Source organism: Anabrus simplex, chromosome 3 (genome assembly GCF_040414725.1).
Source record: "Anabrus simplex isolate iqAnaSimp1 chromosome 3, ASM4041472v1, whole genome shotgun sequence".
In the NCBI taxonomy this organism is placed as follows: Eukaryota; Metazoa; Arthropoda; class Insecta; order Orthoptera; family Tettigoniidae; genus Anabrus; species Anabrus simplex.
This window is the reverse complement of record NC_090267.1, coordinates 297,041,390-297,058,901: the sequence shown is the minus strand read 5'-3', so window position 1 is coordinate 297,058,901 and position 17,512 is coordinate 297,041,390. Positions and strand designations below refer to the sequence as shown.

The following is a 17,512-nucleotide window of genomic DNA, read 5'->3' as shown; positions in this document are numbered from 1 at the left end:
AAGAATATATATTGTTCTATCAAACGAATTCAGAGTTTCATTTCATTGACAGTAAAATATCTTAACCTCAAAATTAATGGGGAAACCGAACGCCAATCTCCTTTTCCCAGAACTGATATGGTATGTTGTCAAAAGTAAGCTTATTACCCCACACCCTAGAGATGGTCAAGAGTCTCATTCTATTATTGCTGTACTGAGTGACAGCTGGCGCCCTTCAAATAACGTATGTGTAAGTAAGCAGGTAACAAGTAAGTGTGAGTACAGGGTTCGACGAGTGTGTATTTTATTTAATGAATGTTAATTTTCAGATTTTCCATTTTAAATGCAGTTATTTCAAATCTTTCAAGTTAAATGCAGTTTTATATAATATTTGTAAAATTAGTCAGCGACTTAGGAAAGTCTCACTTCATACAGTCCCACTTAGAGCTTTATATGCAGCATAAAATGGCATGTTTCTGGAATAACTTTTCCGAGTGCTTGTGGAGAGATGATTGCAGAAAATATTTAAATCTCGAAAAGAACGAACGTGTGCCAAATATCTTAAAGTCTTTATTAAGCTCCCACGTGCACTGATTACTGTTCTCTTTCTTGTATTTTTCTTTGAATAAAAGTTTCAACCAGTTTAAATAATTTTTTTCAAAATACACTTCATCCATTTTCAGAAATTGTTTTCAAATGACCGCTGTTTATAGCTTGCATACATTTCAAAAGCTTCATATGCGACAAATTCGCACGGTTTAACAATCACTCTTTCGTCCACAACCGTTTTCGCTTTTCCTTTGTCGATAAGAGCAGCAAAATTAGAAACAATTTTGGTTTTTGTCATTCAAAAACTCACCATTTTACTTCGTTAGCAAATAAATACAGTAATTGCAACTACATTTTTCACCTAGATAATTTGACTGTATGTGAGTGGTGATTTTTATCGCCATCGGAGAATTCCTTCCTGGTGCGTCAGTTTTTGTTATATAGTGTATAATGGGACAAGAGTCAACCTATACACTCAGGATAAAGTTTTCAACATTTTATTAGATAAAGTAATTAAAATTGCACATATTTATCATGTTTGTTTTTATTGAGGACACATACAAACCCACGAAAAAATTATAAAAAACCTAATAGTATGAATTGTGGCTTTATGCTACAGGACTACGAAATATAATGGACTTTGTTATGAGTAGAACATATTGGATGGAAGTGAATAATAATACAAACAGGTTATTTTCTGCTACGTATAAGCAAAACTTAATAAACTACATTTTTAATTAACCAATAATAAACTGTTTATAAAAACAAACAAAGCAAATTACTTGCAGTAACGTTTCTTGACCGCATCATTATTCTGTCAAATGTCCTATAATTAAAATACTATTCTGAGAACCTAGGCAATAAAGGCCACAACAGTAAATAGACTAATAATGATACTCAACACATAATTGACCATATTAACTATTCTCCTCGAGAACAAACAGGTTTATCTCACTGCAAAATTCCTCTTGAATGTCTTTTAACACACTTTCACTATGTTACCTGAGCCGTTTAGAAGGGTGAAAGATACAGTAAATCCTGAAAGTGAACAGGTTACTGTAATGGCAACACTGAAGAGCACAACAGCACGAAGTCCATTATATCTTCAAACACAGATGTGCTATGCCTCAAGCGACATCTTTGGAAACGTTATGGAACTACTTCCAGATCCAAGTTGACTTGGTCCATTACATATTTAAACTAGCAAATGTACACGTGTTTCGTTACGCTATACTACATTGTATACGGATATCAAAGTAAATTACTGTACATGCAGTGAATAAGATTTTCTTTAAAATTGCGTTATCGAGAAACAGCCTGGGTAGGTTCACATACGTTATTTCCAATGTAAAGTGTGAGTTACGGATTTGTGACGATAACGGCAAGATCACTTGCCTACAGCCATTCACAATCGAGTTGGGAAGTTTTCATTATAATGGCAGGCCCCATTGCCTACTGCGTGCTCACAATCGATTTGGCGAGTTTTCGTTAAAATGGCAGGCCCCCTTTCCTACTTCCAAACAGATTACAGTTGAGGAGATTTTATTATGCTGGCAGACACCTTCCCTACTGCCAGTCAAAATTTAGTTGTGCTGCTATCATTATAATGACAGGTGCATTTTCATAATGCCAACCAGCATACTGCCAGTCACAAAGAGTTAGCGAGTTTCCACTAAAATAGCAGGCCACAATGCCTAACGCCAGTCACATTTTAGATGGGTAAATTTGTTTGTAATGGCGGGCACACTTGCCTACAGTCAAACACAATCGGGTAGGGGAGTTTTGAACAAACTTGCATCCTCCCTTGAATCCTGCCAGTTAAATCGAGAAGGGAATTATTCATTACAATGGTAAGCCCTCCTTACTAATGCCAGTTACACAGGAGTTGGAGAAGGACCACATTCTTACTGCCAGTCAAATTCGATGTGGGAAGTACTGATTACAATAGCAGACACACCCTTTCTAGATCGCTAAAATCGACATCAGTGAATATATATAGATCGATATACGAATGTATATGCATGTTTACAATATTTCAGACCTTCATTTACAGATTAACTGCTGCTAAACGGTACGTCATATCAACAAACGGATTGTACCATAAGACGCCACATTTAGCTGTCTAAATGGCTGTTCCTATGATATTTTATTGTATCTCATCTATTCATGGGTCATATTGAGTCAAAAACGTTCAGCAGGGTGAAATTTGGGTAAAATTTTCTCACAGTGCATTACTTTTCTGATAAATATGTGACAGCTACAAACATAGCATTTGACTCACATATAGCTACTACGTGGGCCAATGTTCGTATAGAATTTGATGATTTTATCTTTCCTATAAGTGATTCGAACTATGAATTTTACATGTAAAAAGTGGAAACTTTACATACAGTCGAGAAATAGAGACAAATCTACCTTGTAAGAGAGAGAGATACGACCAAAGGTCATAGGAAAAAAGTTGTAGTTGTAGAACACTCAAATTTAACGAAGATTGTGCCAACCGTTTTGTGATAGGACTTACCGTTTAGCCACGAAATACCTCGAAACGAAAGTCTGCCTTTTCGTTAAAATTGCCTCCATATTCGACATTTTTGGCGGATAAAAAGTGTAATATTTAGAGATATTCGAAGTTCTCCGTCGATTACAGGTTAAAATCTATAATTGTTCCAAATTTCAGTTTTCTAGCTCGTCTAGCATATTGCACCGCAGTCTTGATTTGTGGGGAGGGGCTTGAAATTAGGACTTTCAGGAAACTAAAGCTAAAATATTGGTCATTATGACACCTTAAATGGATAACTGTACGAAAATTTCACCAAAATAGTCAGTGCACACGGTCGTTACGATTTTATTCGTATAGATAAAGAATCTGCTCCACGTACATCTTTTGGGCTATGTCCGCTGGACTTCGCCTGCAAAACCGACCGTTCATGATATCTCCCTTGTTAATCCTCCTGTCGAACAAATGCACATGAGAAAAAGTTTTAGAAATGGATTTCCATCATGGTTGGGTGATTTCCAGTCAGGTTGGTGTTGTATGTATTGTGGGAGAGTAAAATCACTGTTTCGTTTTCCTATAAGCCCCCAGTCCATTCCGGGAATTTGACATGGCATGGACCTAAAAGCCTACCTTTGGACAGGTAGATGCTAAATATGAAGTTTGGTTGAAATATCTCCAGTAGTTTTTAAGTTATAAGAAATAAGCTTTACACGCACTTACTTTTGGGGTAAGTCCGCTGGGACTTGTGCTGAAAAACCGTCCGTTAATGATATCTCCATTATTAATCCTCCTATCAAAGTGATGCACACTGAAACTTTCCTAAGTCGCTGACTAACTTTTACAAACATTATAAAACTGCATTTAACTTGTAAAATATGAAATATCTGCATTTAAAATAGAAATTATGAAAATTAACATTCATTAAATAAAATACACACTCGTTGGACCTTGTAATCACACTTACTTGTTACCTGCTTACTTACACATACGTTATTTGAAGGGCGCCAGCTGCCACTCAGTGCAGCAATAATAGAATGAGACTCTTGACTATCTCTAGGGTGTGGGGTAATAAGCTTACTTTTGACAACATACCATATAAGTTCTGGGAAAAGGTGATTGGCGTTCGGTTTCCCCATTAATTTTGAGGTTAAGATATTTTACTGTCAATGAAATAAAACTATGAATTCGTTTGATAGAACAAAATATATTCTTTAATTAATATATAAAAATTAGTGAGTCTTGTTGCGATAAAACAGATGAGAATATGAAATTATGACATTGCAACTGAAAGAAACTTAGGCATGGATTTGAATTCTTCTTGACCGGACATTTAACAATTTATACGAAATATTTCCCTCACTGATTCACTTGACTGTACCTTCAACACTTTGAGTGTAATTACGACGTATTCCTTTGATCTGGTGTTTACTGTAGATGTGTCACGCCTAACTTGGTGATACATCCTTGTGACTGCTTCTTCTCCATATCATCTGAGTTCTTTGTAAGTCAATATGGTATTACCTCTTGGCAGGTCCAGGGTTGCCCTCTCTGACTTCATAGTAAGCCCTTGCGGCCGTGTCTTCAACTAAGTGACGGACCAACTTTGGCCTCACTCTCTCAATGACCAATAATTAATGGCTCACTGAGTCTTCTCCATCTCTCGTTCACACTCGTTGACTGACCGACTGAGGCCTCTTCATCTAGTAGACTTGTTCACTGTACTGCTTCCGTTTAAATAATGACTTATGACCGACTGCGGCCTCTCCTTCCCGTAGACTGACGCTATAAGGCGTTGGTCCTCGTATTTATAACCACTGGTTGACACACCTACGCAATCTCCAGAAATAATAATGACATACTCCCACAACGCCTCAAACTGTTGCATGTAATGGTGAAATGCCCTGGGGCTCCCTAAGAAAATCAAAGGAACAGAGCTCAGTGCTACGTGAGCACGATGACGGAGCCATGACATAGCAATGACTTGGCAGAATCGCCAGTAGTATAACAATATAACGACGTCACAGCCACATCTGATACATCGAAACTCTCACTGTACAGGTATTTAATGTTAATCTACATATACGTATATATGCATACACTCAATTACAACTACGCAAGCAACAAGCTTTACGTAATGGAATTGAATAATAATTATAACAAAATAATAGTAATCTCACAGATAAAATAATAATAATACGGACATAATAATAATAATAAGAATAAGAATAATAATAATACAGATAAAATAATAAAAATACAGATATGATCTTGTAACGGGATTTGAACCGTTACAACACGAGAAAAACGTTTTAGAAATTGGTTTCCTTTGCGGATGGTAGAATTCCATTAAATTTGGATGTGTATTTTTTGTGGGAGTGCAAAGTCACGGTTTCTGTTTCGCATAAACCCCCAGTAAACTTAGGTATTCAGAAAAAATATTGGTCCTAAAACCTACTCAGAGTTTGATAGAAACACCGTATATCCAGTAGTTTTCAAGTTATAAGAGAGAAATAACAAAAACACACCAAAGCTGAAAAATGTGCATATAGTCATTATTTCACCTGAAACGGGTAAATGAACAAAAATTTCGCAAAATAGTCAATGTACAGTCACACGATCGTTACGATTTTATTTATATAGATATCGATTGTTTAGTAGCACACTTTAAGGCAGAGAACTGAACATCGGAATTTTTGTCGCTTGGCCCTAATATATATTCAAAGTCTGCACCTAATATCAATGATGTGCAAATATGACCGCCCACTAAACTTGAACCCTTGCAGGCGGTCGCCTGCACTCCCGAATTATAGCCTTATGCCGTCTGCGCACACATCCTTAAACACAAATCTGTTAAAAATTAAGAGAGGCCCTCTACTCACCTAACACACTAGGACTCTTACAAATTAGTGCTAACGAGTGAAGGTGGAAAATTCTGACTCCTTGACTGAATGGTCAGCGCTGAGGTCTTCGTTCCAGAGGGTCCCGACCGGGTCGATGTCCAGGATTTTAATCATGTGCGATTAATTATTCTGGTTTGGAAAATAGATGTTCGTTTATATTCCAGCACTATCCTCTTCATATTCAGACAACACAGCACAATACCATCCACCACAGAAACAGGCAATAGAGAGTATATACCTCCACATATTGTTGGTGGCAGAAAAGACATCCGGCCGTAAAAATAGAGCCAAATCCACACGTGTGACACATTTCTCACCCGCGACCGCACAGGTATGGGAAAAGCGGTAGAAGAGGAAGAAGAAGAAATAGGATGGCGCTGGAGAGAGATGTCCCTATGCAGATCAGCAGTTGAGCTGCTGTCATTCCGCCCGGACGACCGCCGTTTAAAACTTTATGGCTGTGGAGAGGAATGTTCAAACCAAAACATTACTCAAGGCCAGGCAGGGCATCCCCAGCCTTCTTAAAAATATTAAGCAGGAAAAGGATATGAAAATCCTTTTTTATCAAACGGTGTCCGTGTTTATTTGTTTCAGATATTTCTATGACCACATAATCAGTAGCGACGAGGATGTAGCCAACCAGTGGATGACAACAGGCAATGTAATAATATGAATGTTACCATATGACCCTACTGAGCTATTAATACTATTCATTTAAAACTATGTGTTAAATAATGTAGACCTAAAGATTTACCTTTAGGATAACAGGTAACGCCTGCGAGAATCCTTGAGGCATTCTTCCAAGTTGCTTAGAGTTAAGACTCAAGCCAGAAACCAATTCCTTAGCAGTGTCTCCTCCAGAACCGGTGTAGGTAGCAGCTAAGCCGGCCTGAATGGCGAGGGGTGAAAATACCAAGCTATTCATGTCTGAACACGTTGTACCTTGCGCTAGGACCTGAAACAGGAAAAGAATAAGAACAGGAATAATGACCGTTGAGATCTTCCCATGGGACGGATTATTCTGGAAATCTCCTAGAACTGAAATCGGTAAAACAATAAAAGACAGTCCTGGTTTAAAAAATGTTGTTCTCCATGTTTTCGATGTATGGGACGCTCACCAGGATGACTTGACTCTAGACCTGAAATCAGAACGATTTGTTTTGGGTGGTTTCCGACAAAAGAGTTGTGTTACGAAAATTTTGGCTGGGTAGACTTGGGATAATGAGCTTAGCTACTAGACTAAGCGGTATATTCCGAGCTATCAGCAGAGAGATTGTGTGGAATGGCATAATAGACAAATAAGCTTGAATGCGGTTTTAAACAGCAGGAAAGGTCATAATATGAAGATAAAGTTGGAATTCAAGAGGTGACATTCGAGCAAATATACATTTATAGAAAGATGAATCAGTGATTGGAATAATTTATCAGAGGAGAAGTTCAATAAATTTGCAAGTTCTATGAAATCATTTAAGAAAAGACTAGGTAAGCAACTCATAGGGAATCTACCACATGAGTGATAGCCTTAAATGCATATAAGTGGTAAATGATGATGATGATGATGATGATGACTAGGAAAGGTGCATAACCGAGCTCTATAGCTGCAGTCGCTTAAGTGCGGCCAGTATACAGTTATCGGGAGATAGTGGGTTCGAGCCCCACTGTCGGCAGCCCTGAAGATGGTTTTCCGTGGTTTCCCATTTTCACACCAGGCAAATGCCGGGGCTGTACCTTAAGAGCACGGCTGCTTCCTTCCACTTCCCAGGCCTTTCCTGTCCCATCGTCGCCATAAGACCTATCTGTGTCGATGCGACCTAAAGCAAATAGAAAAAAAGTGCATATTCCTAATTGACATAATGAACTCAACGCAAACTGGAGAAACTTGTATTTGTATGCAAGACAATGGATGCTCAACGCTCAACGTTGGTACGCCTTAGGAAACAGTAGCCATGGCATAATTATGCGATAGTATCTATCAATATAAATGGCACCAAGGATCATGCGTGGGGACACAGGCAGCTCCACTAATTTCACTTCGGTAAAGATGGAAGGCAAAGTAGGGGAAATACTGTTACCATGGCCTCAACATCGCTGCGCTCAGCCATCAGAGGTGAATTTCAGATAGATTTGAAGAATCGTTGACTACGTCTACTTCAATATTACCCTCAACGTTATTCATGAACTTTGCTCGGACGTCATCCTCGGTTACGATGTGCTAAGCCGACATTCGTCAGTAGAAATAAAATTTGGCTGTTCAGAAGGGCCCCTTAATAGCTATTGTCTTGGTTTATCAAAAGTAGGACTTGTAGCTTATTTATAAATCTCACGCCATATTGAAAGCCTATTTCGGTAAGATCCAGATGACACTCAGCATCAGATGCCAAATTTATTGAAATAGAATTAGATAGACTAGTGAGGAAAGATATCATTGAGGAGGTCTTTTCACCTTGTAGAGCTCAACCCTTGGTAACTGAGACCAAAACCCTTAAGTGGTTGATGGTAATAGACTATTTCCAGACGATAAATCGTTACATATGATGCACACCCGCTGTCACGCATCGATGATTTTGTAAATAAACTTGCGAGGTACGAGGAGCTCAGCTCCATCGATTATCATAGAGCCTTTCATGAGATTCCCATCTGTGAAAATGGTAGTCCATTAACGGCTTTTGAAGCTTGTGGAAGACTATGGCAATTCAACGTACACCCTTTAGTCCTCGCAATTGTGTAGCATACTTCCAAAAAATAATGGACGAGATAATACGAGTGGAAAGGTTTAAGGATACCTACGATTACGTCGACGATGAAGCATTATGTGATAGGAATCACAAAGAACACGACAAGAACCTTAGGGATTTAATAGTAGTTGTCGATAAATATGGACTCACCGAAAACGAAGGACAAAGCACATTCTCGGTCCGTTCAATTAAGCTTCTTGGAAACAACACTATTAGACCTGATGCAGAACGACTGAGGCCACTACGTGAGCTCCCTGTATTGACGGATACACCTTCCCTTTGGAGAGCTATGGGAATGATGTCTCTTTTCACCAACTTCATTCCTAGATTTTAGGAGAAGATCCAAGTTTACACGAAGAGAAAATTTCCTCTAGAACATAAGGCAGCTGAACCTTAGAAAGGTTGAAATTAGACATCGAACCTGCACTTGATTCAGCACCGAACGAAAATGCTGCCTTTACGGTAGAGACTGATGCTTCAGAACGAGCCATTGGAGCAACTTTATCGCAACATGGAAGTTTTGTCGCACTCTTCTTCAGAACGCTCAGTCAATCAGAATTCTTCTATGGAGAAAGAAGCCTACGCAGTAACTGAGGCTATGAAGAAGTGAAGGCATTACCTCATTGGAAAGCACTTTCGTCTTATCACACACAAAAAATCAGTTTACTTAATGTTCGATTACAAGCAAGCGGAGGACATCAAGAATGAGAACATACTGCGCTGGAGATTACAGTTGACATACTACGATTACGAAATAATATAAAATAATATACCATCCAGGAAACTAAAACAGAACTAGTGACAGTCTCTTGCGGATCTGTTCTGCCATCGGTTGCCCCGGAAGGAAACTGCAGATACTACAAGAAAACTATCTGCCATCCTGGGGCAATACGCATGAACCACTGGGCGAAGAGTACTTACCGTACTCGCTGGAAGATATCAGGAAGATGACATCGGCCTGCAGGGTTTGCGCAGAGTTCAAACCTAAATTTTTGCTTGGTACTCAGGAGTTGGATGAAGCTCTCCACGCGATCAGGTCTATACTATGTACGATGACCAATGAAACGCCGCATGAAAGAATGTTCATTTAACAAAATCGAGTTCCTGTCATTCGACTCCTTTATGGCTGACCGGACGAGTTGGCCGTGCGGTTAGAGGCGCACAGCTGTGAGCTCTCATCCGGGAGATAGTGGGTTCGAACCTCACTGTCGGCAGCCCTGAAGATGGTTTTCCGTGGTTTCCCATTTTCACACCAGGCAAGTGCTGGGTCTGTACCTTACTTAAGGCCACGGCCGTTTCGTTCCCATTCCTAGGCCTTTCCTGTCCCATCGTCGCCATAAGGTATCTGTGTCGATGGGACGTAAAGCAAATAGCAAAAATAAAGAAAATTAAATCTTTATGGCTGATGTCACCAGGACCAGTGCTTATGCGATAATTTGTGAGACAATCAAATTATGAGCTTCTTGTTGACAGTTTATAGGAAGAGGAGTTATGGATATTTACCAAGGAAGAAATTCAATAAATTTCCTACTTCTTTGAAATTATTTTAGAATCTGCCACCTGGGCGACTGCCCTAAATGTATATAATTAGTGATTGATTGATTGATTGATTGATTGATTGATTGATTGATTGATTGATTGATTGATTGATTGATTGATTGATTGATTGATTGATTGATTGATTGATTGATTGATTGATTGATTGATTGATTGATTGATTGATTGATTGATTGATTGATTGATTGATTGATTGATTGATTGATTGATTGATTGATTGATTGATTGATTGATTGATTGATTGATTGATTGATTGATTGATTGATTGATTGATTGATTTCATTCGTCTCTTCACCTACTCTGAGATGATTCCAACCACGTTTTTGTGAATCGTGGCATCGTATGAAAGTAATACCTAGGTAAGTTGTGTAGGAAGAAATATAACGGCAGCCTTTGAACTGTAGCGTTAAAGAAGAATGTTCTGATCACAAATGAAGAGATGTTGGATGAGCAGGTGAGGAGAGAACAATCTGACAAGAATAGATAAGAGAATAGATGCATTATTGAGGTACATCTTGTGACTCCTAAGACTTTTCATTTGTATTTCGAGAGGACAGCGGTTTGGAATAGAAGAAGAAGACAACCAGGATATGAATTTGACAAAATATGTAATATGTTTGACTTAAATTTTGTGAAATTCAATCAAGTAAAACAAGGAGATCAGAGCCATCTCTGTACAAGCCATAAAAGTCCTTGGAGGAGTGGAAGATAGGCTTCCAGTATCTGTAATCTCGGCACTAAGTGGAATGGAATGGTTAGCTATGCACTTGTCCAAGGCTGAGTGAAACTCAGGTCCACGTGATTCCCCAGAATTTGAAGTAACAATTATGAATGTTTGACCGCCTGGCAGGGAATCAAGCCAGGTCCTTTCGGGTGAACCGAGCACGCCTCTACCTTCTCGACTAGGCTGCCCAAGATTCTATTAAGTTCCGTATTAAATCGGACTGACATTCTGGGAATATTTTCCTTTACCAGAGTGCAGTTTCGTCCGCTGATTATCTCCCTAAACGCAGGCTCTTACCTCTCCGTTAAGTCTTCAGCCTGGGAGCTCGTGGAGTCTTCAAACAGCACTACCAAAGGTAATGCGGTTAAAGGGAGACCGAAAAACTCGAAGGTGGAACCATACTAAGGCGTAGAAGACATTATGTGGAGCGAGTATTTGTAATTGCTTTCCTCATAGTTATTAAGTGCTACTGTAGTACGACTGGCCCAGTCAGTAACACCTTTCATAACGCTTAGATGCACTACTCGTGCTCCGAATGCCATTGCTCAACCCCACCCATACCTCAGCAGCTTCCATAAAACCACATCCAGAAAATGAGTCAGTGGAAGCTACATATTTTTCTAGTCTGTGACTAGAGACAGATGCAAGATACTGCACCCATCAAGAAACAGCAACAAGTGGAGCCACTTGTATATACACTGCCTAACAACAAAATTGAAGCATCCAGAAGAAATGGTCGGACGTTAATTTGACTTCGTACACGCACACTTCATCGGCAAGTATGTAAATTATCATAGTTGCAAATCTCTGCAACAGGCAGAGCGGCAACCAGAGTGCGTTAATATTGTTAATGTGTATGGTTGTTATCAGGCGTGGTAGGGCATATAAGGGGCGTGAACAGCATCAGGTGTCGAATGATCACTGTGAAAGGATATGGAGAAGCCGCACACTCGTCTGAGACAGCGTTAACAGCACCTGGCAGAATCTGAAAGGGGGCCTCATTGTAGGTCTCCATTTAGCCAACCGGCCGAATCGTGCAATATCCAGATTTGCGGGGCATTGGACGTGACAGTAGCCCGATGTTGGGCTGCATGGGAAGGTGAGGGCAAGCATACTCGTCGTCAAGTTTCTGGTCGACCACGTCTAACCACCACAAGGGAGAATCGCAGTATTGTGCACCAAGCACATCGTAACCCCTTCACATCAGCGCCTGCCATCCGAGAAGAAGTAATGGACTTCTTGCCACATTCTGTGCCATTGATTGGAGACTAGCAGCTGCCGGACTAGGGAATTACCGTCCCATGCGTAGGCTGCCGTTAACACCACAACACAAACGGCTGCGTATGGAGTAGTGCCGGGACCGGGAAGCATGGACTACTGATGAATGGCGTCGCATGGTGTTCAGCGACGAATCGCGGCGGTTCTGCACTGTAAGCCAAAGCTACGCGATCCATACGACGCACCCAATTCTCTCATTCTTCTTCTGCTTATTATTATTATTATTATTATTATTATTATTATTATTATTATTATTATTATTATTATTATTATTATTATTATATTGAGTCCTCAGTCTTCAGGATGACTGGATCCCCAGTAGTATGGCGGCGACCTGGGGAGAGGTCCCATTCTTCCAATGTTTTAGAAAGGCACAGTGGTGTTACTCCTGACGTCAAGGTGTGGGGAGCCATCGGGTGTGACTTCAGGTCATGGCTGGTAGTGATAGAGGGAACTCTGATGTCACACGGTACGTTACGGACATCCTGCATCTTCATGTGTTACTTCTCATGCTGTAGTATGTATCGTGGTGCATTTTTCAAAAGAACAGTCCTCGCCCACACATGACACGTGACTCTATGATGTAGAGGTACTCCCGTAGCCAACAATATCCCCAGATCTGTCGCCGATAGAACGTGTGTGGCACCAGTTCGGACGTCAACTCCGTCCCAGTACCAGTGTCAAGGGCCAGTTACAACAGCTGTGGGCCAGCTTGCCTCAGGAAAGGATATAATGACTTTATGACACCCATCCCAAACGAATCGGTGGATGCATGCAGGCCAAAGGGGTTGCAACGTCATACTGATAAATGGATCATACTGCCAAGTTCTTTGTAAATTTGATTCGATTTCATAATCACTGAAATAACATCACATATCCTCTCAATACGTGAAGTTTCAGTCCGTTTCTTACCCTCCGTCTGGGTGCTTCAGTTCCTGTCAGGCGGCGTATATGAAGTTGATTACCATAGTACTATACTCCGCACGGCCTTACTTCTAAATTGAAGTTTCGCAAAACAAATGAGCATCGCCTTCCCTCTGTTGCCAGCGCGCTACGCCTGCGAGAACAGCTGATGCAATATGACCGCGGTAAACAGCCCTTGTAAATTATAATACAGTACTCATAAAAACGAATGAAAATGGATTGAAAACAAATTCACAACAACTACGCTTTCTAACAATATCTGGCACTAAAAGAGAATATATTATTAACAATAAAAGAGAATGAGGAAATAACACATCACTAACGGCTAATGGCTGGCACAGAAAGGAGGTTATGGCCTACAAAGGGAACACTCTACTGATCTCAGAGTCACTGGAACCCTCCAACAATATGAAAAACACAGTAAATATTGAAGGAAAATGCAAAAGATCGCGAACCGTACCGAATACCATATACGATGAGCGTGATAGGTTAACCACGTGGCGAATGTAAATATTAGAGCTGGCAACTAGGTTTCGAGATCGTGCTCTGCCGATATAAATCGATATGAATGGCAGCTTGGGATTGGTTGGATGTCTATGCTTCAGCGCATGACCACCAGACAGAGCCAAAATCTGCTAAAACGTCAATTTAGAAGTAGAGCCGTACGGAGTATAGTAAACCAATGTATTTCACTACTGGGGCATTATTTTGCTTGGTCTGATTAACATTCATATTTTGAAGGCACACTCACACTCAAACGTAGACAAAAGAATCTGCTTTCTGCCACAATATATAAAGTACTTGACGCTTGATGTTAGTGTCCAAAAGAACTGTTAAAGCCTGCGAGATGAGAGATATCACATAGATTAGAAATAATCTTATCCCATGTACGGTACCAATACATCAATTCTGTTATCATACTTTTAATTAACACGTTTATCAAACCATCCATCAACCCCTCACTATGTGCCTGATTCCCATCTGTGCTTTCTTCACCGCTGAATAGGCAAGGTGTGGTGGACTGCTGGTGCTAAGGATTACTGTTTCAAAACCAGATCGTTTTCAATAATCAATCCAGTACAAGAATCCATGAATGCAAATTTTAACCACTAAATGGGTATTAGAAGTAGATGTGTTGAAAACGAGAAACTGCGAAGAACCATCTTCATGACTGTCGACGGTGAAGTTGGAAGCCACCATCTCCGGAATGTAAGCTAAAGCTAAGCGATACATACGACGCAGCCAATTCGCTCAGTCTTCTTCTTCTGATTATTATTATTATTATTATTATTATTATTATTATTATTATTATTATTAGCATGAGTCCTCAGCCTTCAGGCTGATTGGATCCCCAGTAGTTCCACCATCAAAGACGTGCAACGGAAGAGAGAAGTAAGGTTTTCACTGTCACATTGCAAAGGTTACTGGAATATATGCACCAACCGATCTTACTAGCCATACGTTTACAGAATTTATCATGGAAATTGATATAGTGTTAATACCTCAGTCCCTTATTCATCATCAAAGCTAAAAATAAGACTGAAACAGGTTGATGAATGTAACAACCTTGTTCTTTTCCTTTTTTTTTTTTTTTTCAGTTTGACGTCGCACCGACACAGATAAGTCTTATGGCGACGATGGGATAAGAAAGGCCTAGGAGTGGGAAGGAAACGTCCGTGGCCTTAATTAGGTACAGCCCCAGCATTTTCATGGTGTGAAAATGGTAAACCACGGAAAAACAATCTTCAGGGCTACCGACAGTGGGGTTCGAACCCACTATCTCCCGGATGCGAGCTCACAGCTGCGCGCCCCTAACCGCACGGCCAACTCTCCTAGTCAACCCTGTTCTAACCTCTAGCGGAAGACATACACTATATCTCATCTAACGTATATCTGGGCTTTGGAAGAGGAAATGAAGTAATCCCCGGAAGATTGTTAATGAAACCACTGAGTTTTAATTTGTCACGTAATATTTATTTATTTATTTATTTATTTATTTATTTATTTATTTATTTATTTATTTATTTATTTATTTATTTAATAATAAAGATAATTAAGAGCGAATGTTCCTTGTTAAAATTATTCCTTCTAGTTTGACCAACTTTGATGTTAAAAATATGCTGTCATTCGCTCCTATCTTTACTGAAGTTCCAGTGCCACTTCATTCCCGTTTTCTTCCTGTGGGTGGGGGCGGTAGAATATATCCATGGTATCCCCCTGCCTGCGTAAGAGGCGACTAAAACGGGACCCATATGCTCTCAATTTGGTAGCATGGGTAGGCGACAACGGTTTCCCTCACTGAGTCTGGCACTGTTTCCACATACTTGTGCCAGGCTCTTCATTTCGAACTTCCCTATTCGACCTCCTTTGGTAATCTCGCGTTCTCTTCCGTCCCCGTCGGTATTAGATCTGCGAGGCCAAAGGAGTCTTTCATTTGCATGCCCTTCGTGGCCCTACTTCTCTTCCTTTTAGCGATAACTTCATTCTTCGAAGTGAAGTGTTGGACCTCTTCCATTTTCCCTCTGACCCGGATTAAACGAGGATGGTTGCCCAGTTGTACATATTCTTAAAACAATAATCACCACCACCACCACTCACTCCCGTTCAGTCCACTACCATTAAGTTACTGAACTTTCCTTGGTTTTGGTAAGCAGATAGAGTATCATATGATTAGAAAGTCTGTGTTGTACAGTTGGTTAGGCACTCGGGATAGCAGGACACGTTCCCAGCAAATCATTGAAGACAGTTTAAATTCGATAAACTCGCATCAATATATTTCCCTGAAACGTTAAACTTCTTCGATATAGCCAACTTTAAGGTCCCAAGTTCACGAGTTCGATTTTGACCTGTTTCCACGATTTCTTAAAACAATTTTGGCACTTCGTCATTTTATTCTTATGCATGTTAAAGACCATTGGTGGCGTACTCTGCGTCCATCCTATAAAAGTGATTTACGTTAGCTTTAGGAAAATACCACCAGATTGAGTCGGAATCGAACCCGCTAATTTGAGTTCAGAAGGCCAGCTCTTTACCACCTGAGCCATACAGCCTGGCCCAAGAGATGAGACTATGTTACCTCCTTCTTTTTCCGCTACCAAATTAAATTGGATCAGCATTATGTGTCGACCTGACCCTGTTTTATGGTCATATGTTCTTCAGGAAATGTCTAGGGACCGGTCAAAAAGCGCATGTTACCCGGGGTAACGTAATAAACGGAAGTGGCTTATCGAGGTTTAACTTTATCTCCTTTATCCACATCTTTTTCGAATGACCCTTCCTTCTATCTTCCAGTCCATTGGTGTTTTTTTCTACTGGTCCAATTGGTTTTCTCAACGGATGTCTAGTCTACTCCCATATTCTCTTTTACATTTCAGATCCAAAGATCTTCGCTGGATCTAATTTCTGACTATTTGAACTTAATGGTGATCCGATATAAAACAGCATAATGTTGGCGCAAAAATTTAGATTACCTGTGTACCTTTCCAGATTTCACAGGCATATAAAAGGTCATTATTTGGTGTTAATCTATATTAACGTACTTTTCTTGTGTTGGTGAAAGTAGTGATTATTGTTTAATCTTCAGTCCCTGGTGTTTACAACGTCTATGTCTCTCTGTCAGCAGAATTTAATTTCATTTTGTAATCAAACTTCATAATTTATCAATGGCTATCACACAATCTGGAGATAAGGGACTTATCGTGGACTGCCCGCGAGGCACATGTGATTCACGTAGGTTTATTACCCGCACCTCGAAAACATTTTGGAAATTACTAAAACCCGTGCGTTTCATGTAACGGACTGACAAGGTTTAACAGAAGATGAATCACGAACTAATTTCACTTATCACTAAAATATATTTTTAAAACTTCTAATTTTTTCAGTTTGAAATAATTTGTACATAAGATTAATGTGAAATATTTAACATAGATCTGTAAAAATTATACTTATAAATGATTTTAAAGCTTATCTACCAATGCCATAGGTTCATAGTCCGGCTCCACCGGGTGAGTTGGCCGTGCGGTTGGGAGCGCGCAGCTGTGAGCTCGCATCCGGGAGATAGTGGGTTCGAACCCCACTGTCGGCAGCCCTGAAGATGGTTTTCCGTGGTTTCCCTTTTTCACACCAGGCAAATGCTGGGGCTGTACCTTAATTAAGACCACGGCCGCTTCCTTCCCATTCCTAGGCCTTTACTGTCCCATCGTCGCCATAAGACCTATCTGTGTCGGTGCGACGTAGAAAGCATAGTCCGGCTCCATGGCTAAATGGTTAGCGTGCTGGCCTTTGATCAGAGGGGTCCCGGGTTCGATTCCAGGCAGGGTCGGGAATTTTAACCATCGTCTCCATCATTTCATCCTCATCACGACGCGCA

General features: G+C 40.2%; 1 protein-coding gene across 1 annotated transcript in view; it reads right to left on the bottom strand.

The window, feature by feature from the left end:
• Positions 1 to 17,512, bottom strand: part of LOC136866282 (leukocyte elastase inhibitor) — a 55,641-nt gene that overhangs the window by 13,029 nt on the left and 25,100 nt on the right. The window contains exon 3 of the mRNA XM_067143108.2: positions 6,680 to 6,880. Within this exon, the coding sequence (XP_066999209.2) occupies positions 6,680 to 6,880 (201 nt within the window). The remainder of the gene's footprint in view (positions 1 to 6,679; positions 6,881 to 17,512) is intronic.